Raw genomic sequence first — 24,045 nt, forward strand, 5'->3', positions numbered from 1 at the left:
GGACACAGGGTTGCTGCTGTTGGAAGCCCAGGTTCTTTCTTACTGGAGGAGGGACGTGTGGACCAGGGGAGAGAGGAGGAGGTCTGTGGTTTGGAAGGAGCTAGAGGTATAGTGTGAACTCATGATTTAAAAAGCAACAACAGGTAAAAGACCTGTACTAATAAAACTATGAGACACTGATGAAAGAAATCAAAAATGACACACACAGATGGAGAAATATACCATGTTTTTGGATTGGAAGAATCAATATTGTGAAAATGACTATACTACCCAAAGCAATCTACAGATTCAATGCAATCCCTATCAAATTACCAGTGGCATTTTTTATAGAACTAGAACAAAAAATCTTAAAATTTGTATGGAGACACAAAAGACCCTGAATAGCCAAATCAATCTTGAGGAAAAAAAAATGGAGCTGGAGGAATCAGACTCCCTGACTTCAAACCATACTACAAAGCTCCAGTAATCAAGACAATATGGTACTGGCACAAAAACAGAAATATAGATCAATGGAACAGGATAGAAAGCCCAGAGATAAACCCATGCAACTATGGTCAACTAATCCATGGCACAGGATGCATGGATATACAATGGAGAAAAGACAGTCTCTTCAATAAGTGGTGCTGGGAAAACTGGACAGCTACATGTAAAAGAATGAAATTAGAATACTCCCTAACACCATACACAACAATAAACTCAACATGGATTCGAGACCTAAATGTAAGACTGGACGCTATAAAACTCTTAGAGGCAAACATAGGAAGAACACTGTTTGACATAAATCACAGCAAGATCTTTTTTGACCCACCTCCTAGAGTAATGGAAATAAAATCAAAAATAAATAGGACCTAATGAAACTTAAAAGCTTTTGCACAGCAAAGGAAACTATAAACAAGACGAAAAGACAACCCTCAGAATGGGAGAAAATATTTGCAAACGAGTCAATGGACAAAGGATTAATCTCCAAGATACATAAACAGCTCATGCAGCTCAATATTAAAAAAACAAACAACCCAACCAAACAATGGGCAGAAGACCTAAATAGACATTTCTCCAAAGAAGACATATAGATGGCCAAGAAGCACATGAAAAGCTGCTCAACAACACTAATGATTAGAGAAATGCAAATCAAAACTACAATGAGTGTCACCTCACACCAGTTAGAATGGGCATCATCAGAAAATCTACAAACAACAAGTGCTGGAGAGGGTGTGGAGAAAAGGGAACCCTCTTGCACTGTTGGTGGAAATGTAAGTTGATACAACCACTAAGGAGAACAGTATGGATCTTCCTTAAAAAACTAAAAATAGAATTACCATATGACCCAGCAATCCCACTACTGGGCATATACCCAGAGAAAACCATAATTCAAAAAGACACATGCATCCCAATGTTCATTGCAGCACTAGTTACAATAGCCAGGTCATGGAAGCAACCTAAATGCCCATCGACAGACAAATGGATAAAGAAGATGTGGTACATATATACGATGGAATATTACTCTGCCATAAAAAGGAACGAAATTGGGTCGTTTGTGAAGACATGGATGGACATAGAGGCTGTCATACAGAGTGAAGTAAGTCAGAAAGAGAAAAACAAATATCGTATATTAACACATATATGTGGAATCTAGAAAAATGGTACAGATGAACTGGTTTGCAAGGCAGAAATAGACACAGATGTAGAGAACAAACGTATGGACACCAAGGAGGGAAAGCGGGGGTGGGGTGGTGGTGGTGGTGGGATGAATTGGGAGATTGGTATTGAGATATATACACTAATATGTATAAAGTAGATAACGAATAAGAACCTGCTGTATAATAAATAAAGAGCAACAACAGGGGCTTCCCTGGTAGCACAGTGGTTGGGAGTCCGCCTGCCAATGCAGGGGACAGGTTCGAGCCCTGGTCCAGGAAGATCCCACATCCGTGAAGCAGCTGAGCCCCTGCACCACAACTACTGAGCCTGCACTCTAGAGCCCGCGAGCCACACTATTGAAGCCCACGTGTCTAGAGCCCGTGCTCCGCAACAAGAGAAGTCACCACAATGAGAAGCTGTGCACTGCAACAAAGTGTAGCTCCTGCTCGCCGCAACTAGAGAAAGCCCGTGCACGGCAACGAAGACCCATCGCAGCCAAAAATAAATAAATAAATATTGTAAAAATTAAAAAAATAAAAAGCAACCACAGTTCCTGACTCCATCCACTGAAAGGGCCTCGAGATTGTGACACCGAGGTCCGTGAGCACACCCAGAGCCCTAGTCATGGCTTCTAAATGTCATTTCCCGTGAAAAACAAACCAAAACAAAACCCCCCCAAACCTGTGCTTCTGGAAGGAACAGCAGATTCTAGAGGTGGGGCTGAAGAAGTGAAAGGCCAGCCTGAAACACCTTGTATTGCCAGAAAGTAGAAGTGCTTGAAGTCTAGTGGTGACATGTCACAAGGAGGCAGGACTAGATCCAAGGTGATATCCTAGGTTAGATCCTGGATGGTAAAAGGATGTTCATGGGAAAAAAGTGGTGAAATCCAAATAAAGCCAGTGGTTTTGTTCGTGGTAATCTAGCAATGCTAATTACTTAGCTTTGACAACTGTACTATGGCTACGTAACGTGTTAGCACTCGGGGAAATTGGGCTGAGAGTATCTGGAACTCTCCATACTATCTCTGCAGTATTTCCGTACATCTAAAATTATTACATTTTTAAAAAAAGGAGACAGAAGCTAGCTTGCAGGGGTTCCCACTATCCAAATCTGAGGCAATTGGAGTATCACAATGAGTAATGACCAGAAGAGGATTATCATATTAGAGATTATCGTATTAGGTGGAGTAAATCAGACAGAGAAAGACAAATACCATATGCTGTCACTTACATGTGGGATCTAAAATACAACACAAATGAACTTATTTACTAAACAGAGACAGACTCACAGACGTAGAGAACAGACTTGTGGTTACCAAAAGGGAAAGGGGGTCTGGGAGGGATAAATTAGGAGTTTGGGATTAACAGATACAAACTACTAATATATAAAATAGGTAAACAAGGCCCAACTGTATAGCACAGGGAACTATATTCAATATCCTGTAGTAAACCATAATGGAAAAGAAAACAACTTTGTCATCATCATAACAGAAAGGAAAACAGAAAAGGCCAGAGAACTCTTCTAGAAAAGAGACATGGTAACTAAATGCAGTGTTTGTCCGTCAGTTGAATCCATGACCCAAACAGTCAGGAAGGACACCTGTGGACAATGAGAGAAATGTGGACATGGACCCTTCCTCGAGAAAGGTCACACCCACGTGAACTGGCCTCAGCATGACACCTGTACTACCATGTGTAGCAGAAGGGACATGGTGTTGGGGATGCCTGCCCAGGACTTATGGGCCAAGGGACATGACGTCTGCAACTTCCTTCCGATGGTTCAGCAGAGAAAATGCCTATTTCTAGAGAGACTAAAGGGAGCACAAAAGAGAAAGAGATAAAGCAGTCGCTTTAAACACTGGGGAGCCTAGCTGAAGGTATATGAGTGTCCTTGTGCTGTCATTGCAACTTTCTGTTAAGTTTGAAACTTTTTGAAATAAAACAATGGAGGGAAATCCTTTCAGGTTAAAAACCAGTTACACAGTGGAAGAGACTGTAGAGATGACCTGTCCCAGTCAGGACCCTTCGTTTTATAAGGCTAAGGTGGGTTGCCCTGACACACCAGTGACACAGCAGACCATTGACAAAGATGAGTCAGAACCCAGGTGTCTTTGAAGCGCTGTGCATAATCATCTTCCTTCATAGAATTCCACTGTGGCATCTAGGTGTCCTAGTGGCTGTCCCTTACATGTGGGTTTTGCAGGTCTGGAGGCGACTGGTGGAAATAAACTTCCCTGCAGAGCATGGCTGGAAGGAATCCTTGCTGGGGGACATGGAAGGGAGGCTCAAACAGGTACTGAAAGTCGGGGGATGTTCTTTTTGGAAGTCGGTAAAACCAGACCGTGAGAAGCAACCAAGACACGTGATGACTGCATTTGAAGGGACAGGGCATGGGGTTCATATGACTCTGTCATATGATTTCTGATTCAGCCTTAATAGTTTGACTGCAGATGGTATTCCAGAGAAGAATAAGGGCACAAGGTCTGGGCACCAGGGGAACCCTCAGCATGCATGGGGTTCTAATTGGCACTAACCCTATATGCTGTGGCTCTAAGTGGCCTGTTGGTGACAAGAGCCTTATTAAACCCAGTGACAAGTGGGGACAACACAAAATTGCTCCCCATTTTTAATTAAGGCCTGTGACCCTAGAAAATTCGGGTTTTAAAAAACGGGATATGAGGGTTTTCTACGCAACTGTTAAATGGATCTTTTTAGGAAAAGAGAAGCAAAGAAGAAACCTTTTTTAATTAATTAATTTTAAAAATTTATATTTTTGTTATACATTTATTTTATTTATTTTTGGCTGCGTTGGGTCTTCATTGCTGCGCAGGCCTTCTCTAGTTGCGGCGAGCGGGGACTACTCTTCGTTGCAATGTGCGAGCTTCTTATTGCGGTGGCTTCTCTTGTTGCAGAGCACAGCCTCTAGGCGTGCAGGCTTCAGTAGTTGTGGCACGCAGGCTCGGTAGATGTGGCACACAGGCTCACTAGATGTGGCTTGCAAGATCTAGAGCGCAGGCTCAGTAGTTGTGGTGCATGGGCTCAGTTGCTCCGCGGCATGTGGGAATCTTCCCGGACCAGAGCTTGAATCCATGTCCCCCGTACTGGCAGGCAGATTGACAGCCACTGCGCCACCAGGGAAGCCCTTTTTTTAAATTTACCTGCTTTTGCAAGCTGCTGAGCCGGATGCTTTTTCTGCAAAGTGGGAATTTTAGCCTTCTTGGTCTTGTTTGAATTTTTGCCTTGTTGGTCTAATGGTTAGAGGCAGGGAGGACATGCTTAGCATGGGATGGGAAGAAGGTCAAAATAATGGGGAGCTGATACAGTAGTAGGAAAGCGAAAATTACTAGGGTGTTTTCATTCCATAGTGTCTGAGAGTGCAGCACCCCAAACCTATAACACCCTCATCTTCCCTTCTTGCAGGAGAAGCCTCTCTCCCAGATCTCTGCCTTCTGTAGCACTAACTGGGATGCTGCAGGTGCAGAAGACAGTGTGTCGAAACGCTTTGAGATGTGTGCCATTGAAGCCGTGAGCTCGATCTGCCAGGTGAACAACCTTTCCCACTCAAGAATTGCGTTTGGGTTCACACCTGCCTTCTGTCTTCATCAACTAAAGGCTATTAAGTGCCGCTGGTTCTGAGACCCTGCACCAATGCAAAGAATGGGCTCTGGGCATCCCCCTCCCCAGCCTGAAATCCAGTACCCTGTACCCACTCCTTGAAATGCCACTCAGCTTCCTGCTACTGCATGGTATCATAGCAGTTCACGGGTGACCTCCAGAAATCTCACAGGCTGCTCCTAAATGCCCCATTATTATCATTGCCACCTACCCAGCCTTTGTTTTATTGCTTGCTAATAACACTTGCTTAGCATGCAGTAGAAGACCCCAAAGGTTAGCAAAGCATTATGGAAGAAAAATGTATGAAGTTGAAAAGATTTTATCAATTCACTTAGAAAGAGAATTAAAATTTATGTGTTGTTTGTAGGTAGCTTTACAAGAATTACAGTTAGGAATACAAAGGATACCAGTATTAATGGTTTACTTGTATTATGTTTGATGTTTTTCATAATGTGAAAGTCCCAGGAAAAATGTAGAAACTGGCATTGAGCCAGAGGAAAGAGGGGTGACTTGTGGGTTGTGTCTGTATCTGTCTGTCGGTACCTGTTTCCGCATCCCCAGTATTCATCACTTACGGAGACAGTGCACAGGAAAATGGAAGTGCCCTAAGAAAAGTTAAGCATTTTATTTATAATTGGTTTTTTTGAGGCTTTGTAAAACTAGTTATGAGGGATTTCTGAAATGCTGTTGGGTGGGTAATTTACTTCTGTTATTCAAAAACAAACCAACCAGAAAAACCTTCTAAATATCCCTCTCTTTATTCATTTTCTTGTAGTCTCAGACCAGTATCCTTGAGAAAATCTCTTATAACGACTTGAGGAAATGTGGCACCCTTGTGTCTGCTGTGATCACTAAGTCCTGGCCGAGAAGTAGAGGGGAATTTGTAGATGACTTAGGTGAGGTTTTGAATCACCTGCTCACTTGGCCAGAAGTCAATCATCTCCTCAAGTTGTATGGTATGTTCACAGAGGGTGCTGGGAACATGTGCTCTGTCCAGTGGTGCCTCCTGACCTAAGGGTAGGGCAGAGTATTTGACCTGTGAGTCAGTTCGAATGGGTTGATGTTTGCCAAAAGCAGCAGCCTGGATGGAAGGACCCAGGAAGGTTCATAGTATCTTGTATTGTAATTGAGAGCTAACACTGAAATCCACCATTCATAGAATAGCTGCTGAACACCAGCTACCATGCTGATGTCTTATACTTGAAGTGGTCCTGAGGCTCCTCAGACAAAGAAACTGAGGTGGAGAATGTAATAGGACTTACCCAAGGTCTTGCCAAGAATAAGTGTTAAGAACTGAAATCAAAACCCAAGTGTGTCTGAGTCTAAAACCCTCTCTTTGTTGTTCTGAGATCCATATAAATGTCCGATCCAATACTGGTGACCTTAGCAAAAACTAAGTACTGCCTGATTTTTCCACCCGTACATTCCATGACCCAAGCGTTTGTGACCAAAGAGGGAGAGATGTGTATTTCCCTAAAAACATTATATTCAGGTTTATGTGTGAGTCGTTAGATTCAGATCTAGTGGAAAAGCACCACAGTTAGATTATTTTGCGTCTCAGTTTCATCAAATTACTGGGACAGCCTTAAAACAAAAAGCTAAGTTTCTTCAATGGCAGGGTTGTTGTAGCGATAAAATAAGAAGATTGATGTGGAATTCCTATGTAATGATTAAAAACTACTCATTTGAAAATATTACATTTGTGTTTTTTAAATTAATAGACCTTATATTTTAGAGCAGTTTAAGTTGATAGAAAAATTGAGCAGAAAGTACAGAGATTTCCCATATTTAGCCCCTCCACACACACAGTTTCCTCTATTATTAATGTCTTGCTTCAGTGTGGTACAATTGTTATAACTGATGAGCCAGTACTGATATGTTATTAATAACTAAAGACCAATGTTTACATTGGGTTTACTCTGGTACTTTCTGCGGGTTTTGACAAATGTTTAATGATGCGCATCCACTATTACCGTATCATACCGAATAGTTTCACTGCCCTAAAACCTTGTGTTCCACCTGTTCATCCCTCCCCTCTCCCCTCTTCTACAGTTGTGCCTTTTGCAGAAAGTGATATGGTTGGAATCACACACTCTGTAACCTTTTCAGATTGGCTTCTTCGTTTAGCAACATGCATTGAAGGTTCCTTTTCATACCTCACTTCTTTTTACCACTGAATAATGTTCCATTATGTGAATGGACCACAGTTTGTCCATTCACCTACTGAAGAACATCTTGGATACTTCCAAGATTTTGCAATTGTGAATAAAGCTGCTTTATTTGCTTTTAATGGCATGACCCAACTGTATGACCCTAGTATGACTGGGAGAGAAACCTTCTGGTGGTTAAGTATGTTTGAAAATTTTGCCCTCTAAATTGATCCTAAAATTCACATTCAACATTTTGCAAGATAGCCAAGATGTGTAGAGTATAGCCATTACACTGATGTTTATCTTGTTTCCATGTGCTGTGACGATGCCTCCTTAAGACCACGTAGATAACCCTCACGGGGTGTCAGTGCATCCCTAGTGCAGTTTATTTTTCTCTAAGCGTTCTCAAGATGGGAGATTTTAAAGGCGGTGATGTCTAGTTTAAGAAAGATATTCAGTATACTGAAGAGGGCACAGGTTTAAAATAACTGAGAAATGTGGTTCTCCTGGCTGACCTTGGTCATTTGAGGAATCGTCTTCATGAAGAAGGAAGTCCTTTGGGAGATGAATTTGGGTGAGATGTAAACCTCCTGGGCAAAGCAGAATCGAGGGATGTGAGAAGCACATCTGGAAACACGGAATGACTCTGCTTTATTGTATGGAAGTTGGGTCAGAGCAATGAGGAAGTTACTGGGAATTCAATAACGTGGGAAGGAAGTGGGATGCCCACCGTTTTAACTCTGTTCTTAACTTGATCAGGAACCAATGAGAAAATATTAGAAAATATTACCGATGAAGGGAAGAAGTTGATGGCCACTGCTGACTCTGTGTTCAGAAAAGTTACTAATGACCTCATCAGTAGAGCGATTTTAGTTGGACAACTGGAGCTGATCATAAAACACACCAATCAGTTCCTTGACATCTGGCAGTTAAGTAAGTTGAGATGTGGACTTCAGGCTCATGAGGGGTTAGACGGTAAGAAGCGTCTGTGTTTGCCTGTGTGTCTTGTAGAGGGGCGATCTTTGTCGTCTTTATGATTAGTGGCTCTTCTCGCCAGGAAGTTGACAGGCGATGGCTTCTAATCCTTAGGAAAATAATGGGAAAGTGATAAAATACTGACTGTGTCAGAGCACTGGCTGTTTTTATTCCATGCTGCTGACACGGGGACATCTTGGAGTGGCCCTGCACGCAGCCCCCTGCGTCACCCTCCACATAGCTCAGCACGTGGGGCATGTTCATGTGGGTGGAAGAAATGTCTTGCTACAAGCGAATGTTTGTGTGTTCTACTGGTTTCCTTTTCTTTTTTTTTCAGGGAGTACAAGTCTTCCAGCCCATGAGAAAAGACACGCTATGAAGGAAGTGCTGAGTCTCAGAAAGAATGAACTAGTCACTCTAAAGAATGAGAAAACATATGTTGACTCTCTCCTGAAGTTGTATGGGAGGGTAAAAGACCTGATTAAAGGTGATATTCTTAAGCATTAAAATAAACAAAATTGAGGGGTCCCCAGGGGAGAATGGTCAAAAGAGAATATGATAAAAATGTATCACAGTAGCAGCCTTTTATCTTGGACGGGAGCCTTTTTTAAATGTGTTAATTTTTAACAAAGTTAAAATTTTTTTGGCGATTACTGCCATATCTCTAAATAGCATGCTTAAATATCTCCTTGATTTTTCAGGTTTAAGCATTATCCATGTTAAATGTTAAATCTCCTTATTTTTCCAATTTCTGCCTTACACACATAACCTTTCCAACCTCCCTTTCCTCCAATTTTATCATAATTTTAATTAGATCAGTCCTCAGGGTTTAAATAGTCACGACTGTGTAAATGCACTGTTCATACCTGAGCCATGAAACATACCATGATTCTCTTCCATTTCTTGTGCAAACCGTTTTCTCTAGATTTAAAATTCTTGTCTTGTCCTATGCTTTGTTTTCAATGTATTTGTTTTTAAATTCAATCCCAGACTCTTTACCAACCATTTGAATTTCCTCACAAGGCAATCAGTTTGACTTTTCAGAAGGACTCTCCCCAGACTGGAGGGATGCAGTCCTAGGGATGTCCTGCTTCTGTCCTCGGCTGGATCTGTGTCCTGGGTCCCATGGCTCCCTGCTTTCACTCCTGTGTTTTAGTGAAACACACCCTCTGGTCCCTCCTGAGAAGGGGGCACAGGAGTCGTTGCCTGTCTGAAAATGTCTGCCCGTACATGAGATCTGTTGTTTGGTGCAGAGGTACAGACTGGAAACGTTTTCCTTCAGGATTTGGGATTTGTGGCTCCATGGTCTCTGCAGGGTTGCTGTTGAGAGTCAGATGTGATTCTTATCCTTCGTGGATGACATATTTTCTCTCTCAGGAAGCTCTTGATATCTTTTTGTCCCCCTTATTCTGAAATTTCCTAATGATGTGCCTTGGAATGGGTCTGTTTCCCATCTGTTGTACTGGGCATAATTAAGTGGGTCTTTCTAATCTGGAAATCCAAGTCCTTGAGTTCTGGGGAAACTTCTTGTGTTAGTTAAGTGGTTACTTTTTCTCTTGCTGGAATTCACAGTTGGATGTGTGATCTCCTGGAATGGTCATCTGACTTCCATACATTTTCTCTCCTATTTTCCATCTCTTTGTGTTTTGTTCTGCTTTCTGAGCAGTTTCCTTAATTTGACCTTCTAACGTTTCCAGTAAATTTTTAAATTTCTCTTCTTATGTATTTAATTTATAAGAACTCTTTTTTTCCTCTGAGTGATCCTTTTTCTCTGCTATCCTGTTCTTGTTCATGGTTGCAGTATCATATCTTTCTGAGATTATTGATATTTTTGATTTAGAGGTTTTCTTTTTCTTTATCTTGAATAGTTTCCTATTTCCTCCGAGTTGCTTTTATCTCTTGGTATGTTTTAATATCTATTTTTCATGTTAAAGACTTTCCCCATCTGTCTAGAAATGCTTGTTTATCTGTTTATATTAAGAGAGGTGCCTAACATGCTAATGGAGGATTCTGAGGGTGGCGTGGCTAGGCTTTGAAATAGCCTGTATCTTTAGCTCCTCTCTCTTGGGCTGCTTAGATTGCCAGTCTCTTGCTTGGAAGGTATAGGCCCCGCTGCCAGGTTTCTGGGAGTCAAGAGAGAAATGAGGTCTGGAGGGTTCTCAGCATCCAATATGCACATCTAGTCTTACTGCCTTCCTTCTTCCTGTATCCTCTGTTCTCCTTTCTTCTTAAATTTAATGGTACGTACCGTCTGTTAGCTTCCTGACAAAGCATACGTGCCTGGAAATGCCTTTATTCTGCCATATACCTGAGACCCCCAATCCAGAGAGCCCTCCGTGTTATCCTGTCTAAAATATAAACCGCCCATTGCTTGCCAGGGTGGAGGAGGTGCCATCAACCTGCCGTATGGAACGGGTGGGGATGAAAATGAGGCTATTTGATGACTTCTTAAGCAGACTTTCAGCCCAGTCCTCCTTATTTTATCACCACCTCCCAAATTTCAGTTACCTGTGCAGCCAGTGTCTGTGCATTGGGGGAAGTCTGTGACACCAGACACGTGGCAGACTCAGGTTTCCCCACCATGGGCTAGGACCCCACGTTCTGAGGCTTAAGACGTCATTTACCCCCTAGCACATCTGCTTTTCAAGTTCCAAAATTTTGTTGCTGTGATCTCCTTTTCTGTCCTTCCCAGCCCTGTTGCTTTATGGCTTTTGAACAACAATCTCTTTTCTATCATTGGAACAGAATATGGGGAGGGAGTGGAAGCATGTGCAGATGTCAGACTGTCATCTTCTCCCAGAAGTTGCAAAGCTTTCTTTGTCATGAAAATTGACGAGCTAGGTGAGGGTGGAGACTTAGGGATTCTTACTGAGAACAATGCCAGCAAGTGTGTTCACTTGCATTTCCTTAAGAGCAGCGAGGGGAGTAAAAACTGGGAAAGTAAAATGAAATGATATCATGAATAGAGGTTTCACTTTTGACATTCTCTTATGGTTTCAAAAGTGGATTTTGGAGAGATTGCTGAAAGACATTCGGAAGACCTCAGCGGGAAAAGATTAAACCAAGTCGTGATGGTGAACTTGTCAGCCACCTCCCTCGACTCAACGTGGACAACGCATTACAACCTGAGCCCTGCAGTCCAAGAAATGGCCAGAAATGCAGACTTGCTGAAGGACAGCCACGTCTTCCAGGTCTTCTGGACAGAAGCCGCCCAGGAGCTGAGTGAGCCAGAGGAGGAGCTGGAAAGGAAACTATTCCACCCTGAAGAGATGTATCAATGTTTATATGGCCCTTGTTTCAAAAGGTTTACGAAACTGTATCAGGATCTGAAGTCAGGGGAAGTCACCTTTGGGGAAATCGATGACATCTTCAAAAACTTTGTGAATAAATACAGCGACCTAACTAAAGACCTCCAGACCATGTGTGCTCTGTACCCCAGTGACCAAAAAGATTGGATCAAGGAGCGAGTCCGGCAGATCGAGGAATACCATCACCTGCATCAGGCTGTCGACTCAGCCAAGGTCATCTTGAAGGTCAAAGAGAATTTGGCCCTGACCGGCGACTTTGGTGTTCTCCACATCTTACTAAGCTTTGTAAGTTATTTACTGGGGACTACTGGGGGTGGGGGTGGCGGGGATGCCGCTCTCGAGCTCTTAAAAACTGGGCAAGATGATTCCGCAGCTTCCTTCAACGTTATTTGTATTTTATTCGATGCCTGCATATGCCAAGGGCTTCGTTCTTACCTTTGTTTACCAACAGTGCGACTGTTTTGGCTAGTGAGGGTTTCCTTGGATCGGCAGGAGGATCGTGAATTTAGGAAAAGGCAATGATCCTCTTTTAGTCATCAGGTATTTGTAAAGAGTCACCTGAGCTCTTTAGGTTCTAAAAGCCATTTGTTTTGTCAGCTCTGCACATCTAGTGCTTACCTGGGAGCGGCACGTGGTACATTATCTGTTACAGTTAAGAAGTGAGTCTTCTGCTTTCTGATTTTTTTAGGTGAGCATTTATAAGGTATATGGTGACCTATATTATTGTATAGACAGGTATGATGGGGACTGGCACATGTAAGCTTGAAGCCTAGCAGCGTGTTTTTGAGTAGGTCACTGTCCTGGTCCTTCTATTCTTTACCTAGAAAATAGAAAAAATTACAAGGTGCACCTGGCAGGGTTCTTGTGTAGGTTTGCTTAGCAGAATGCCAGGTGCGGAGGAACTGTAGTTACTATGGATCGAGGCGGGACAGAAGAGCGGCTACAGTGTCCAATCTGGGATAAGAGCTTTATGCACCTGCCAATCCTGGAAGCTTGGTGGGAAGGACTGTTGGGACGGTCAACATTGTTGTTTTGGGGGGTCCAGGAGCCAGTTCCAGTGCACATACAACCTTCTCTTGCAGACTCTCTTTGACAACTTGCTTTGGTGACTTTTTTAGACTGTCTTGGACAACTTTCGCCATGAAAAACTGGACCGGATCAACCAGCAGCTTATCCGTGCCAAAAAGCTGCTGCAGGACGTCAATGAGACCCGGTGTCAGTGTCTGAAGGAGCTGTCCCGGAGGAAGGAGTTCATCAGCTGGGTCCGGGAGGCTCTCGGAGGTACAGTCCATCACTGTGGTGGCCGGAAGTCTGGAGCATGTTTAGATGGTTCATAGGGTGGTCTTCCTAAACGTGTGGGCAGCCCCTCCCCTTGATCATGTTCTGAGTAAAGGACCATGAGATGCCATCTGCATTTTTTAAATTAAAACATTTTAATTGAAATGTATTTGCCAGGTAGCATTGTGTAAAGTTAGGGTGTATGGCACATTGATTTGATACATTTATATCTTGTAATATGATTGCCATTGTAACAATAATTAGCCCCACTATCACGCCCTATAATTCTCCTTTCATCTTAGTGATTGTAATAATTAAGTCTAGTCTCTTAGCAAGTTTTCATCTGTATTCTTTGGTAAATGTGCAGGGTGTGCCTCGTTGATTGTAGGTAGCATTTATTTCAGGACAGTATAGCTCATTTTCTGGTGTAAAAACTATTTCCTTGGCTACTTTTTTTCCCTCTCACTCTGGATGCTTGCTGTGAACAGCAAGGGATCATTTTCTTTAAAACTGTGTCCCTTTAGCTTTTTCCTCCAGTTGATTTTTACTAGAAGCCAAGGCGAACTTGTCTTGGCTTAATCACCTCTTCCTGTCGTTGTGCAAGGGCTTGGCAGTCTTTTTAACTCTGTGGCTTTGGTGACTTTAGCAGAATTAATTCATGGAGGGGAGATGGAGCCAGGGAAGAGGGAAGGTGGACAGCCCTGGTGTGCAGGGACAGGGGAGGGGCCGCCTGCTCAGCTCATCACAGACTCGCTGCTTTCAGCGATGGGCTCCTCGGGCCACAGTGATGCACAGATTTTGATTAGTGAGCAGCCATTTTTTATAGATAACTGTCAACATGTTACTGTTTTTTTCGTAACGAAATGGCAATATTGTGTGATTATATGAAGTAAGGTACACAAAAGCCCCATGCAATGCCTGGACATTGATGCTGTTCAGTAAGGTCAGGTATTGGTCAGCAGTATCAACATAAATGGCAAGAAAGAAAAAAATGCCCCAGGTTCTTATCGAAAGCAAAAAGTGGATAAAACCCCTAAAAATCCACTGAGTATCCATTTATAGCTTCAGTAAGGACCATTGTCGCGGATTTGAGGCTCATGTCATCACGGGGTAGCCCTGCACTCACCTGCCTCTCCCTCCCCAGGCATCACTGAGCTGAAGGTGTTCGTGGACTTGGCCTCCATCTCTGCGGGGGAGAATGACATCGACGTGGATCGGGTGGCTTGCTTCCACGATGCTGTGCAGGGCTTTGCACCCCTGCTGTATGAGCTGGACACGAGTGCGGGTTTCGATGAATTCATGCAACACCTGAAAGAGCTGTGGAAGGCTCTGGATAATGACCACCACCTGCCCCAAAAACTGGTGAGTCTTATTTCTGGCTCCAAAATAGATAAGTGTAATAAAGCATCGCTTAGAAACACTAGGGGCAGGACTGCAAACTATTGCACTCTCACATGGCAGGTTTTTAATGCAGTCATTTAAAAGGATGTTTAAAAACAGTTTCTTCCTGTATGGAAATGCTTTCTCTGTCTTATTATATTAGAAAATTGGATACAAAACTGCATGTAAATTAGAGTGATTTCTACTATGCGAAAAGAATGGGAAAAATAGACTGAAATATGTTAAAATGTTACCAGTGGTTTTCTCTTAATGGTGGTAATTGTTACTTAATTCTCTATACTTTTTGGTATTTTCCATACTTTCCGCAATTGGTACAGATTCAGTTTTAATCAGAAAAAATAAACATTTCACTGTAAGTTAAACCATCTGCACAGGGCCCAAGCAGGCCCATAGTATTGGGTTGGCCAAAAAGTTCATTCAGGTTTTTCTGTAAGATGTTCGGAAAAACCCGAACGAACTGTTTGGCCAACCCAGTACATAGCTTGTGTAACAGGGTGGCTGGAGCCCCACAGGGGATGGGGGAGGAAAAGAGGAATGGAAGGAGCAGCAGAGCTCACAGCCTTGTTATAGCCAGCATTATCCCCAGCTGGGGGCCCGGCAGAACGCTGCCTTCTCACAGAGAGCTGGGTTCATGCCTGTCCCTCCCCATCCATGTATCCAGGGCACCGGGTGAGAACACAGGGGAGCAGCCCATTGCAGCAACACCTCCTGACAAGTGTCCCAAGAGGGAGAGCCAAAGCCCGTGGCAGTGGTGGGCAACGGGTGAGGGAGGCCCCCCCTGTGGGTGATGGCACGCTGAGCCAGAGAAGGGGAGGAGGAGTTTGCCCCTGGAAGGCAGAGGTGGAGAGAGTGGCAGGAAGAAGATCACCTGTAAGCTGCGGCCCATTTTCTCTCCTGTCCCAACAGTGTGACTCTGCCCGGAACCTGGAGTGGCTGAAGACAGTGAAGGAGAGTCACGGGTCTGTGGAGCTCTCATCCCTGTCCCTGGCGACAGCAATCAACAGCAGAGGCATCTATGTGATCAAGGCTCCCGCGGATGGCCAAAAGGTGAGCATCACATCCCAGGCACAGCTGCAGCTGGCTCTTACAGGTTGCTGTCCTCAGGGGCGGGGGTGGGGGGGGTCTCTGCCTCTCAAAAATGACCTCTGATTGTGTACTGTTCCACAGATTTCCCCAGACACAGTTCTACACTTAATCCTTCCTGAGGGCCACGGAGGCCACGAGGAGGTGCGAGACTACTCTTTAGAAGAGCTGAAGGAGCTTTTGAACAAATTGATGCTGATGTCTGGCAAGAAAGATCACAACAATGTTGAAGTCGTAGAGGTATTTTCTGAGGTAAGGGTTTGTATCTATGTTGGAGCAGGTATCCTATTCCTATCTGTTTGGGCTGAGGACTCTCACCGCTGAGGTGCCTGGGAAAGTCAGAAGAGTTTGAGTTTGTATTTATTTGTTTATTTTAAAATTTTATTTATTTATTTTTGGCTGTGTTGGGTCTTCGTTGCTGCACGCAGGCTTTCTCTAGTTGCGGTGAGCGGGGGCAACTCTTCGTTGAGGTGCGCGGGCTTCTCATTGCGGTGGCTTCTCTTGTTACAGAGCACAGGCTCTAGGCGCACGGGCTTCAGTAGTTCTGGCTCACAGGCTCTAGAACGCAGGCTTAGTAGTTGTGGTGCACGGGCTTAGTTGCTCCGCGGCATGTGGGATCTTCCCGGACCAGGGCTCGAACCCATGCCCCCTGCACTGGCAGGCAGATTCTTAACCACTGCGCCACCAGGGAAGCCCTGAGCTTGTATTTAATTCATAGGAATCACTCTGCTCTTAAACCCATGGAGAGTGGAGCCAGTGGGTCTGCAGAATGCATGTATTCAGAAATCATGACCCAAAGAGATGTTGATTTACTCTGTAAATCAGCAAGCATCCCCAAGTACTTAACGATGTACATGGACATCCTTCATCAACATCCGAAGTAATCGTGATGAGAAAGGCATGTCGATTTATGTCATGGTCTCTCCTTTTGATTATGAGTTTTGTCCTTAAAGTTCATTTGTATTTTATAAATGGTTTCCTTTATCTTTACAACGTATTGCTTCCTAAAGAAGAGACTGTGGAAATGAGGAAGGAAGGCCTTCTGTGATCAGTCTCATGCTCGATATCACACAGTGAACCATGGAGAAAACACGAACCCCAGCCCTTCAAATTATCAATCTGTTTGTGTTATTCTAGACTGTTGTGTCCTTCTCTCTGCGGTCAGCTCTGTGACGTCTGCCTCCTGCTTCCATTTGCAACAGGTGTTTTGCAACGTGCAGAGGCTTGTCCAGTCCTTTATAAACCTGTACTCTGCCGGAAATATGCTGTTCAGGACCTGGACGGCCGAGGTGTACTGCTCCCCCCGGAAGGGTGCCTCCATCCGGATGGACTTCGGTCTGCAGCTCGTGCGCCAGCTCGTGGAGAGCGGGCCAGTCGCTGAGCTGCTCGAGACCCTCTGCCGGCAGATGGAGGACTTCCTGGACCAGTGGGAGAGATTCGTGGCAGAGAAGCGAGCTGAGCACTTTTACCTCAACTACTATACTGCCGAGCAGCTGGTTTACCTGGGCTCGGAACTCAGGAAGCAGGTGCCCAGCAGTGCCGCCCTCACCATGCTCTCCTTCATCAAAGGCAACTGCACCCCAAGGGACGTCTCGGAGGCCTGCCGGGGGCCCGATGGCAGGGCCATCACACACCAGGAGAGTACAGTGGTTGAAGAATTGCCACTGTTGCTCTTCTCTGAGTCCAGACTGGTGGACAAGCTGAGGGTCATCATGAAGCACTCGATGACGTGCATGAGTGTCTTCCTGCCTCACTGCCTGGACCTGGAGGCCCTTGGCCACTGTCTGGCTCGCCTGGCGAGGATGGCTGGGCCCCCTGTGCAGCGGGAGCTCCCCAGAGGCCTGCAGGACGGCCAGCCGAATCTCGTCGTCTGTGGCCACTCTGAGGTGCTGCCAGCCGCGCTGGCCATCTACATGCAGACCCCGAACCAGCCCCTGCCCACCTACGACGAGGTGCTGCTCTGCACCCCAGAGACCACGTTCGAGGAGGTGGCGCTGCTCCTGCGTCGCTGCCTGACCCCGGGCTCCCAGGGACTCAGGGTCTACAGCCTGCTGTACGCAGACCAGCTGAGCTACGAGGTGGCCTGCCGGGCGGAGGAGCTCTTCCTGAGGCTGTGCATGCAGCGCCACCAGGAGCACTACCGGCTCGTGATGGTCTGTGACCATGAGCGAGAGCACTGCTACCTCCCCTCAGCCTTCAGCCAGCACAAGGTTCTCATCACCCCCCAGGCGCCCCTCAAGGACATCCAGGCCTACCTGGCTCACCACTTCCGGGTCCCGGAACAGACCCCGTCAGCCGCTGCCACGTTCCGGGACCACATGTGTGTTGGGATCGTGGCCTCGGAGAGAGCGGGTGTCGGTAATGATGGCTGCTGGGTCCCTGAGTCCCAGGGACCACCTGATGGCCCTTCCCTGTCCAATGGGGTGGGGGGTGAGCTCAGATGAGCCCTTTTGCAGGTGGGGAAACTGAGTCTCCAGAGGACTGACTCATCTGAAGTTGTAAATCGTGACCCATACTGGAGCGGGACACCGTTTCTCACATGGTTTCCAGCTTGGCTGAGCCATCTTCCCCCTTTAAACTAGCATCTCTGCAGTTTCCTCTTTTTTTTTTTTTTTTTTAAGTCCGTTGGCTACTTTGGGGTTGATGTGGGTCCTGAGCGGGCTGAGGTATAATTACCCCATCTTGAGAAGAAACGGATGCCTCTGCCTTCAGTCACCATCATGATTTTCATTCTGTTGACTGTATCCCTTTAACATTACTACCTTCCTTCCAGTGAAAATTGCTCCCCGCCCCCGGGAGCGAACTCTGCTGTTTCTGTCCTTATGCTCAGACTGCCATCCTTAGTCCCAGGAAGCAGCAAGGATGGTGGGTGGGTAACAGCAAGGAAATCTGAGGGTTCGAACGTGCGTCCTTTAACCTGATGTTAGGTTGCATCGGTTTTGAATTTTGTACAAAGAGAAACGATTTGTAGTGACTCTTTCTGGTCATTCTCACTCTTGATCCGTAGCCCTGGCGCCTAATTTTTGTATGTTCACGTCACAGGAAGGTCTCTCTTTGTGAAGAGGTTGCACGGCCAACTGAAAATGAAGTTTAATGGAGAAAAAGTGCCTCTAAAAATTATTCGATTGATCAACCCTCAGGTGGATGAGAATGAAGTCCTGGGCTCCCTCCTGCCTTTCCTGGACGCCCGGTATCAGAGGAGACCCATTGTATTCCACTTTGACGTGACCTCTTCAGTAAGTGCCCGCAGGTTCTAGCTGAGTGGCCGTGCTGGGAAAGACACAGCTCCCACATCCTGCCTTGCCCCCTTCCCAGTATAAAGACTTGCTTCTTCGTACATGTATTGATACTCAGTATCATCGTTATCAAAGAGCTGAATAAGAGGGTCCTTAGGGTTGGGAGGATTGGTGTCTTTTGTGTACGTATTTACAGACCCACGTCATTCTGTCTTTAGGTGCAGACTGGAATTTGGGTGTTTCTTTTCAAACTCCTCATTCTCCAGTACTTAATGGATGTAAATGGGAAGATGTGGCTTCGGAACCCATGCCACTTATATATCGTTGAAATCCTGGAAGGGAGTTCGCTGCCACAGAGGCCTTTGAAGCTGGTGTGTATCAGGGCACTTTCATGTTACTGTTGGGGTGGGGGCTTCGATACGTTTTTGTGATTCCCCACTTTTGCCTTAGCAAAGTAGCTGAGTGCAATGTTAGTAAAGACAGATCTTTAAACTTATTTTTAAGTAATGCCTGGAATAAAAAGATTCTTTTATTAATTAGCAGTATCTTAGATTTGTTCTCATCGGGATGGATGCTGTATGTCTGGGTTAAATGCCAGTGGTGCTGGGAATGCAGAAAACTCATTTGCTAGGAGGAGCACCATCTTTCTTAATGGTAGCTGACAGGGAAAGGAGACTTTCATCATCTCAGTTTCTTAACAAAAGGGAGTTTTATGCGGACATACACACACACGTGCACGCGTATGTACTTGATGGAGAGATTTAGTTCCAAGAGGTTGGGTAGAAAAGGGCTTTGTGATCGACAGTGCAGCTCATATGATGCCTGAATGTGCAAAAGGTAACACCCCATGCAAAGAGGAATCTACAGAAATCCCTTCATGGAAAGTGATTTTTCGTAAAGGTCCATGCAGTCTAGACCATGTGGAGGATTAAAACACAAAAGCATTTTTTAGGCAATTCAGCCATAACTCATTTCATTTGTGTCTCTTCTTTCCAGAGTACACTTGTCCCCCAGTTCAATTTTCTAGACATCTTCCCCAAAGTCACGTGCAGGCCTCCCAAAGAAGTGATCAGCATGGAGCTGGATCCTCAGTGGAGCTATGAAGAGCCAGGAATGGACCAGAGAGCGTTCTGCAGTGAAACATTCCAGAGACCTTACCAATATCTAAGGCGGTTCCATCAGAAAGAAAACCTAGACACATTTCAGTACCAAAAAGGCTCTGTTGAGGGCAGCCCCGGTGAATGCATCCAACATCTCCTGATTTACTGTGGGGTGATAAACCCATCCTGGTCAGAGCTTCGGAACTTTGCTCGGTTCTTGAACTACCAGCTCCGAGATTGTGAGGCTTCTCTCTTCTGCGATCCCAGCTTTGTTGGTGACACTCTGGTGGGTTTCAAGAACTTTGTGGTCACCTTCATGATCTTCATGGCACGAGATTTCGCCACGCCTACACTTCACACATCCGACCAAAGCCCAGGGAAGTACACAGTCACCATGGACGGGGTCAAGGAAAAAGATCTTGCCCCTTTTACTCTCCGGAAGAGGTGGGAGTCAGAGCCCCACCCGTACGTGTTCTTCAACAGTGACCACACATCCATGACGTTCATAGGCTTCCATTTCCAGCCCAATCAGAACGGCGGTGTTGACGCCATTGACCGCTTGAGTGGGGAAGTAATCAAGAAGGATGTTATGACAGTGCAACTGTATGAGGGCCTGTTACTTCAGAGGGTGCCCTTCAATGTGGACTTTGACCAGCTGCCCCGACATGAGAAACTTGAAAAGCTGTGCCTGGCCTTGGGGATCCAGTGGCCCATCGACCCTGATGAAACATACGAGCTTACAACGGACAATATGCTTAAGATCCTTGCCATCGAGATGCGTTTCCGGTGTGGCATCCCTGTCATCATCATGGGAGAAACCGGCTGTGGGAAAACAAGACTCATTAAATTCCTCAGTGACCTGCGGCGTGGGGGTGCTGACGCTGACACCATGAAGTTGGTCAAGGTTCACGGAGGAACAGCTGCCGACATGATCTACTCCAAGGTCAGGGAGGCCGAAGCACTCGCCTGCTTCAATAAGGACCAATTTCAGCTAGACACCATCTTGTTCTTTGATGAAGCCAACACCACAGAGGCCATAAGCTGCATCAAAGAGGTCCTGTGTGACCACACAGTGGGTGGCAAGCCCCTGGTTAAGAATTCTGGCTTGCATATCATAGCAGCCTGCAACCCTTACCGGAAGCACACCCAGGAGATGATCTGCCGTCTGGAGTCAGCTGGATTGGGATACAGGGTTAGTGCAGAAGAGACGGCGGAGAGGCTTGGCTCCATCCCCCTGAGGCAGCTGGTGTACCGCGTTCACGCTCTGCCGCCGAGCCTGATCCCCCTGGTGTGGGACTTCGGACAGTTGAATGACTCAGCAGAAAAGCTCTACATCCAGCAGATTGTCCAGAGACTAGTGAACTCCATCGTGATGGTGCAGAGCGAGACTCGTGTGATCACCGAAGTGCTTTCTGCCTCTCAGGGTTTCATGAGGAAAAGACAAAATGAATGCAGTTTTGTCAGCCTCAGGGATGTGGAACGCTGTGTGAAAGTTTTCAAATGGTTTTACGACCACAGTGAGATGCTCTTGTCTAAGCTGGATTCCTTTCTCTGCGAGTCTGATGTCATCCAAAATGACTTTGAGAGAGATCCCATCCTCTGGTCCTTGGTGCTGGCCATCGGGGTATGTTACCACGCCTCTTTAGAGAAGAAGGAATCTTATCGGAAAGCCATTTGCAGGTTCTTTCCAGAACCATATAATGATAGCAAGATTATCCTGCATGAGATAACACAAACCCAGGATCTTTTTCTGAATGACGTATCTCTGAGGAAAACCATCGCTAAGAACTTGGCTTTGAAGGAGAATGTCTTCATGATGGTTATCTGCATCGAGCTCAAGATTCCTCTCTTCCTGGTGGGCAAGCCCGGCAGCTCCAAATCTCTCGCCAAGACCATCGTGGCAGATGCCATGCAAGGCCAGGCTGCGCACTCGGACCTATTCCGGAGCCTGAAGCAGGTCCATCTGGTGTCGTTCCAGTGTAGCCCTCATTCCACCCCACAGGGCATTATAGGCACCTTCAAGCAGTGTGCCCGCTTCCAGCAGGGGAAAGACCTGGAGCAGTACGTCTCCGTGGTGGTGTTAGATGAGGTTGGACTGGCAGAAGACTCGCCCAAAATGCCCCTGAAGGCTCTGCACCCACTGCTGGAAGATGGATGCATTGAAGACGATCCCGCCCCCCACAAAAAAGTTGGCTTCATAGGCATTTCCAACTGGGCCCTGGACCCCGCCAAGATGAACCGGGGTATTTTTGTGTCACGTGGCAGCCCCAATAAGAGAGAGCTCATTGAGAGCGCCAGGGGAATTTGCTCTTCAGAGCCCCTCGTCCAAGAAAGAATCCGAGGATACTTTGCATCCTTTGCCAAAGCCTATGAAACAGTATGTAAGAGGCAGGACAAGGAGTTCTTTGGGCTTCGTGACTACTACAGCCTCATCAAAATGGTGTTTGCCGCGGCAAAAGCCTCTAATAAAGAGCCTTCCCCTCAAGACATCGCACAAGCTGTCCTTCGGAACTTCAGTGGCAAAGACGACATCCACGCCCTGGATATTTTTTCATCCAATTTACCTGAGGCAAAGTGCACAGAAGAAATCAGCACCATGCATCTGATCCAGCAGAACATATATGGTGATCTTCAGAAGGCATCTGGCAGAGAGCTGGACGACTCCGAATCCCGCTACCTGCTCGTGCTGACCAGAAACTATGTGGCCCTGCAGATCCTGCAGCAGGCGTTCTTCAGTGCAGACCAGCCAGAGATTATTTTTGGATCCAGTTTTCCCAAGGACCAAGAGTACACCCAGATCTGCAGAAATATCAACCGAGTGAAGATATGCATGGAAACCGGCAAGATGGTGGTGCTGCTCAATCTGCAGAACCTCTATGAGAGCCTCTATGATGCGCTCAATCAGTACTACGTCTACCTCGGCGGCCAGAAGTACGTGGACCTCGGTCTGGGGACCCATCGGGTCAAATGTCGGGTTCACCCAGACTTCCGCTTGATAGTCATCGAGGAGAAAGATGTCGTCTACAAACATTTTCCCATCCCCCTCATTAACCGGCTAGAGAAGCACTATCTGGACATCAACACTGTTTTGGAGAAATGGCAGAAGAATATCGTGGAAGAGCTTAAGGTCTGGGTGGAGAAGTTCATAGACGTGAAAGCAGAGCAGTTTCTAGCCAGACCCAAGTACAGCCCTTCCGATGTCTTCATAGGCTACCACTCAGACACGTGTGCCTCTGTGGTGCTCCAGGTCATAGAGCGGCTGGGGCACAAGGTCTTGACGGATGAGCTTTACCAGGAGGTATCTGAGCACGCCAAACTGGTGCTGCTGGATTGTGCCACACCTGATGCTGTAGTTCGGCTGAACGCTTCCTCACTAGGCCTGTTCACCGCACAGTCCCTGTCGCAAGCATACTATTACAGGCAGCAGCATAACTCCTTTGCAGACTTCTTCCAGGCTCACCTTTGCACGATGGATGCGGGGCGCCGTGCCGTCTTCACAGAGGTGATTATCTTTCTATATTTTACCCTTTTTCTCTTTTACCTCAGGATCCTTGACTCGCTGAATCAAGAATTCAAGAGTCTTTGCAAGTCAGTGTATAGGAACCGTAAATGAATGTGTTGAGACTTTTGGTTCCTCTCCTTGGCAAGTGCAAGGAGACCTATATATTTATACATGTTAGTTTAACCAAGTTTCGAGTGCCCATTTTTCTGCAGTGCTGTGCACAGTGTTCACTTCAACAAATGAGGTTCGAGTACACTGGGGATATAAAGATGAATTAACACAGGGCTTGGCCTTGGTCTACATACAGTGTAAGGTGGAAGGACACTCATGAACGGGTACTGTTGATATCTTATGACAGTGCTATCCACAGAGGCAAAGAGGAGCAACACAGATCAGGATACGAGGTCGCGTGAACCCATCTTTAATAAGAGATGACCGTCAAGCTAATTGTAAAGTATGGTTGGGAAGGTATTATAGGCAGAGGACCTTATTTGAGCAAGGATGTCAAGGTTTAAAACAACACAGTCTGTGCAGGAAACCAGGAGTTAAAGGCTGATGAAGCTTAAAGTTCAAGGCTGCGAGTGCTGAGAGATGGGGATGAGATATAACTGGAGAGACTTCATGGAGGATCTTGTCAGTAGCACCAAGGAGCTTTGTCTTCCTTGTATAGAGGGGAGTGATGGAGAAATGTGTGTGGAGAGAGGAAGGAAAAAAGTCCGATAAAAGACTCACAGAAAAGATAGACCAGTAGGGAGGCTGC

General features: G+C 45.9%; 1 protein-coding gene across 1 annotated transcript in view; it reads left to right on the top strand.

Annotated features, from left to right (window-relative positions):
- Positions 1–24,045, top strand: part of RNF213 (ring finger protein 213) — an 87,293-nt gene that overhangs the window by 19,728 nt on the left and 43,520 nt on the right. Inside the window, exons 14-27 of the mRNA XM_060291226.2 lie at positions 3,841–3,930; positions 5,058–5,180; positions 6,028–6,208; positions 8,162–8,335; positions 8,715–8,864; positions 11,381–11,970; positions 12,804–12,966; positions 14,108–14,325; positions 15,271–15,411; positions 15,532–15,699; positions 16,650–17,805; positions 18,490–18,683; positions 18,902–19,054; positions 19,680–23,285. Coding sequence (XP_060147209.2) covers positions 3,841–3,930; positions 5,058–5,180; positions 6,028–6,208; positions 8,162–8,335; positions 8,715–8,864; positions 11,381–11,970; positions 12,804–12,966; positions 14,108–14,325; positions 15,271–15,411; positions 15,532–15,699; positions 16,650–17,805; positions 18,490–18,683; positions 18,902–19,054; positions 19,680–23,285 — 7,107 coding nt within the window. The remainder of the gene's footprint in view (positions 1–3,840; positions 3,931–5,057; positions 5,181–6,027; positions 6,209–8,161; positions 8,336–8,714; positions 8,865–11,380; positions 11,971–12,803; positions 12,967–14,107; positions 14,326–15,270; positions 15,412–15,531; positions 15,700–16,649; positions 17,806–18,489; positions 18,684–18,901; positions 19,055–19,679; positions 23,286–24,045) is intronic.

Source organism: Globicephala melas, chromosome 20 (assembly GCF_963455315.2).
Source record: "Globicephala melas chromosome 20, mGloMel1.2, whole genome shotgun sequence".
NCBI classification, from domain to species: Eukaryota; Metazoa; Chordata; class Mammalia; order Artiodactyla; family Delphinidae; genus Globicephala; species Globicephala melas.